Here is a 5259-nt window from a genome sequence, read left to right on the forward strand (position 1 = left end):
TTCCAATATACGCAAAGTGTAGCCACGACATAGCACAACACAACAACAATAGCAGATTGACAACAATGCGCTAGAGTACGATTTCAATTTCGCTTTCAGTGGCGCTGCGTTACGGTGCGATATCCTTTTGACTGGGGCGGCGTTTGCGTTAACACTGGCAAGCGCGCGCGTTGACTGCTACGGCGACAGCGCTGCTGCCGGTGACGTTGCATAAATAGCCGCGCCAGGATGTGTTGTTAGTCATTCGCAGTATAGACGTCGGCCCAGACAGGAGGAAACAAAAGGCGCACAGCAACATCGCAACAGATACACTCAGTTCAGTTAAATTCTGTTTGTTTTGTTCGGTTTAATTTGTTTTTGACTACATACATACATAACTATATAATTTCTTTGATTGTTTGCAACGCATCGATAACTCATACTCACACACACACATCGTTCAACATTGCTTAAATGGTTGTTAAATCGGTTTTATTACTATTTATTGTTGTTGTGTTAAAACATAGTTAAGTTAAGAAGACATTCAAGTGCAAAAATAGAAATAAAGAAAAACTACTTAAATATATACCAACAAGTGCAATGGCTACGTTTACGACTACGACCACGGCTGGCGCACAACACAGCATCGTACAAATGGCCAGTCGACAGATGCCGCACGGGCTGGGTCTGCTCACGACGGTCGCCTCGTTGCCGCCAAAGTATCGCAGTCGTTACCTGAATCTTAAAGCTAAGTGTGAAACACCGTTAGATCTCTCGGTGAAACCGAACTCACCTGTACCTACTAACAATAATAACAGCGAAGAGTTGGCCAACGATGTACCTATGGCCGCGACATTCACAGAGGTCTACACGGAGCCCAGTGAGGAGGCGGTGGCGTCGCAGGTGTTTAGTGAAAGCGGCGAGGTCTCATTAGTACCCATTAGTAATGAAGTTTATGTCGTGCAAGACAGCGCACCACAAACGGAGGAGGCTGTTGTCACCATAACACAAATCGTCAAACCCATAACACCACCGCTAACGCCCACCAAACGCAGCCACGCAGTTATGCTCGACGAGGAGGCTACGGAGCAAGTGTTTACAGTTTTGGAATCGCAAAAAACTTTGCAGGCACGTGAGAATCCCGCTAAACTGGCAAAAACTGCCACGCATCCGACTACCAAGCGCGACTGCACGCCCACGAAACCCATTAAAGCCACCGATACAGCACCGAAGACCGTTAAAGCTCAACCGCCTGCGACAAAAAGCACCAAAAATAAAGCGACACGTAAACTAAAGTTCGACGAAGAGACGAGTTCGCCTGTCTCGGGCACTATTATACGTCCGCTGGAGGACATCACCGATGGCACAGTGCAGTACAGCAATGGCGATATTGATCCCAAATACAATATAGTCGAGATCACCGAGGAGACCAAAGCCGAATTGGCGGCCATTAAAAATGTAATAGGCGATTACATCTGCAAGTTGTGTCGCATCAAGTTCGATGACGCATTCGGTTTGGCACGTCATCGTTGCGCCTGCATTGTGCTGCTCGAGTATCGTTGCCCGGAGTGTGGTAAACAGTTTAACTGTCCCGCAAACTTGGCTTCACATCGTCGTTGGCATAAACCGAAGAAAACCGATACAAATAATGCCGGCGTATCGCGTAAAGAGAACCGTAACACTACAAATAATGCCTCACAAACCAGCAGCACAGCGGCACTCAACGAACAAGCCGCGGACTTGCCTTATCCCTGCGATATCTGCGGGAAGCGTTTCAAGCGTGCCGCCTATTTACGTAAACACCAACAGACCCACAATAAGAAACGTACGACGAGCACGACAAGTGTCGGTGGGCCGTTGCAGGAGACGCCAGCACTTGTAGCCGATGGTGGTCTCTCTGCAGCATCCACTGCAGTTATGGGCAGTTCCTATCCATCATATGCCGGCTCGACCGCATCTTCGTCAGCTTCGAGTTTGCATTCATATAATGGCGCTATCGTCGAAGAAGAGGTAATCAGTTATGCCACAACCAATGGTGGCTACATCGAATATGTGGACGAGGAAGAGGACGTGCGGTCCACCACAAGCAGTTCTAGTTCGACGGCGGGTTATGGTCGCCTGCAAATCGTCGAGACCGGCTTGACGGAGGAGGAGAATATAGCAGCTGCCGCATTGACAAACTTACGGAACTGTGCCTCGGTGATTCAGCACACCACACTAGCGCACTGATTGCCGGGTTACGCTGATTGCTAGATCGAGGGGTCGTTGCCCGCCGTTCATCGCACAGTCGGTCGGTGGTCGTTTGGTTGATTAGTGTCCCTGTTCGTGCGCATAGTGTGTAGTGCAAGTGTGCGTGGGCAAGGTGGCTCTAGCGTAAATAGTGTAGTGCGGTGTTGTTTCTTGGTAATGAGCCGACGATGGCGAGGGTGGCCGAACATGCAACGAATATGACGAGTGTTAGCAGTGTGTACGTGAGTGGGCTGGGGTTGGGGTGTTTGGGTGGCGGTTTGTAAATACTTTTAGTGCAGCCATTAAGGGTTGATTTGTATGTTTTCATTTATGAAAGTTATGTTTAAGTTCTACGCCATTCGTTTCAAAATGCTTAAATGCTTAGGATTTTTTTCGTGTTTTGTTTTCTTGTTTTGTTTTGTTTTGCTTCGTTTGGCTCTGCAGCTAAGTATACCAAAGATTAGTTTTAAAGCGTTGGCTTGGCATTTTCGCGCATCACAAACGAAATTCGCCAAACGCCATTTTATGTTTTCTCAATCATTAGGCTTCTTCGGTTAGGTTTACCTTATGCTTAGCTTAGTTTTTAGGTTAACTTTTGTAGTAGGCACAAATAAGACGAGCAATTCTAGTCATTGAAATGCAAAGATCTAGTCACTAATTTAGTTAAAACATTTTTTACAAATATCTCTCAGGATTTTGTAGAGTCAGCTCCATACAGATCTCATCTCAGTTAGTTTTTTTATAATGCAGATAATCTAATTTGCTGCTTAGTGCATAATTTAACGCAAGTTCGTGAAAAGTCAGGCGAAATAGTGCAGTAAAATTTAGTTTAGTTTAAAGTTAAAAAAATGTCTCTCTCTCTCTCCGAGGAGTACCAAAGAAATGAGTGTGAACTCTAGTCAACTAAATACGTAAGTGGAAGTTTAGTTCTTTTGTAGGACTTTTAGGTTAGGTTAGGTTAATTATCGTTTTAGGGACTTAGTTATACAAAAAAACAACAACAATTTACTTTTTGCGTTGTTGTAAACTATGAAGACCAGCAAACCACTACCAAAACTAAATACAAACTACGAAGTACAATACAAACTAATTTCTAAATGTATATTATATAAAGCTAAGCGGTTGTATACTTAAAATTATTTATGAAAAATTTGAAAATTGTGAAAGTAACGAAATTCAAACAAATAACGAAATATCACAACGTTATTGTTCCTTAAAACAGAATTTTAGGAAACCAAATTAGTTTCAACTACAATAAATTAATTGTAAATAAAAAAAATAACTCTTAAATAATTTTTTTTTTATAAAAGCAAATAATTTAAAAAATTAATAACTGTCGTAAAAAAGGATTTTTTATATAAAAAATTAATTTTATGAAAAAAAATACTTTTTTTATATTTATTTTTATAAAATCAAATAATTAAAAAACAATAATTTTCGTTAAAAACAAAATTTTTATTTAAAAAAATATTTGTTTTTATAAGCAAATAATTAAAAAAACAATAATTTTCATGAAAAACATGATTTTTATATAAAAATAAATAAAAACTATTTAAAATTTTTTTTTAAATAAAATAATATTAAAATTGTTTTTATAAAAGCAAATAAGTAAAAAAATAATAATTTCATAAAAAAAGTATTTTTTTTTATATAAAACAAAATAATTTTATGAAAAAAAAATCCTTTTTTATATTTATTTTTATAAAATCAAATAATTAAAAAACAATAATTTTCGTTAAAAACAAAATTTTTATTTAAAAAAATATTTGTTTTTATAAGCAAATAATTAAAAAAACAATAATTTTCATAAAAAACATGATTTTTATATAAAAATAAATAAAAACTATATGAAAAAATAATTTTTTTAATAAAATAATATTAAAATTTGTTTTTATAAAAGCAAATATGTAAAAAAATAACATTTTCATAAAAAATAATTTTTATATAAAAAAGTATTTTTAATAAAAAAATATTACAATTTGTTTTTATAAAAGCAAATAAGTAAAAAAATAGCAGTTTTTTTAAATATTTTTTTAATAAAATAATATTAAAATTTGTTTTAATAAAAGCAAATAAGTCAAAAAATATTATATTATTATAAAAAATTCTAAAAAAAGTGCTTGGAAAAAATTATCAAAAAAATATTTTTGTTCAAAAATTATTTTTATAAAAATATTTCTAAAATATATTAACAATAGCAACATGGTTGTATGTGTCTAACAAGAGTACAATGCAACGAAAACTCAAAGCAAAGAATGACAAACAAAATGAAAGCAAAAAATTAAAAAAAAATATTTAACAAAATGTTATAAAATGGAAAACAAACAAAGAAAACATATTAAAAAAAAAAATAAAATTACTAATTATAAGTAATATAAACAAACTAAATATATTTATGTTCAAATATTTACAATTAGTATAAGTAAGCAATAACAATAATAATTAAAACAAGACTAAATGCTGAAATTAAAAAATTCATATCTAAAACAAAATTATTAAATAGTTTTGAACGCAAACAAAGTTCTAAGTTGCTAAAACAAACTATATCAACATCAAATGACTCTAAAATAAGAAAAAAACAAACAAAAATTTTATAAAAAAACTTCATAAAAACTTTTCTAAAAAAATGTTTAGAAAACAACTTTTATAAAAGAAACACAAACACCAAAAGAAACATATTTTTATACCTAATAATAAGTTGTATAACATAGAATTTTAAAGATCTACATAATAGTTAAGTTTTTCTTATAAGATTGTGATATTAAATATTAGCTGTAATAGCCGAAGAGTATTTGGGAAAACATAAGATATTTACTTTTTATACGAATATGCGCAAAGTGTAACTAGTTAAGTATTTTTCTACACATTTTCTAGTAATTAATCTGAAACTTGCTCAAACCGACATGAAATGTGTACGATAAGTATTAAATGAAAATAAAGTTTATAAAAATTGAAAGAAATGTATTTTTTATTAAGAAATACTGGACGACTGTAAATAGTTGGCGATTGTTGTTCCTGAAACTTCTAACAGTACTAATAATGTTCTAGAAG

At 34.3% G+C, this 5259-nt stretch overlaps 1 protein-coding gene across 1 annotated transcript; it reads left to right on the top strand.

Moving 5' to 3' along the window:
* The first annotated feature begins 233 nt into the window (after nt 1–233).
* On the top strand, nt 234–3531 carry LOC105229093 (zinc finger protein 232). Its single transcript, XM_019991327.3, has one exon. The coding sequence runs from the start codon at nt 580–582 to the stop codon at nt 2206–2208; it is 1629 nt and encodes a 542-aa protein (XP_019846886.2). The 5' UTR covers nt 234–579; the 3' UTR covers nt 2209–3531.
* Nucleotides 3532–5259: the final 1728 nt, after the last annotated feature.

This window comes from Bactrocera dorsalis, chromosome 5 (assembly GCF_023373825.1).
Source record: "Bactrocera dorsalis isolate Fly_Bdor chromosome 5, ASM2337382v1, whole genome shotgun sequence".
NCBI classification, from domain to species: Eukaryota; Metazoa; Arthropoda; class Insecta; order Diptera; family Tephritidae; genus Bactrocera; species Bactrocera dorsalis.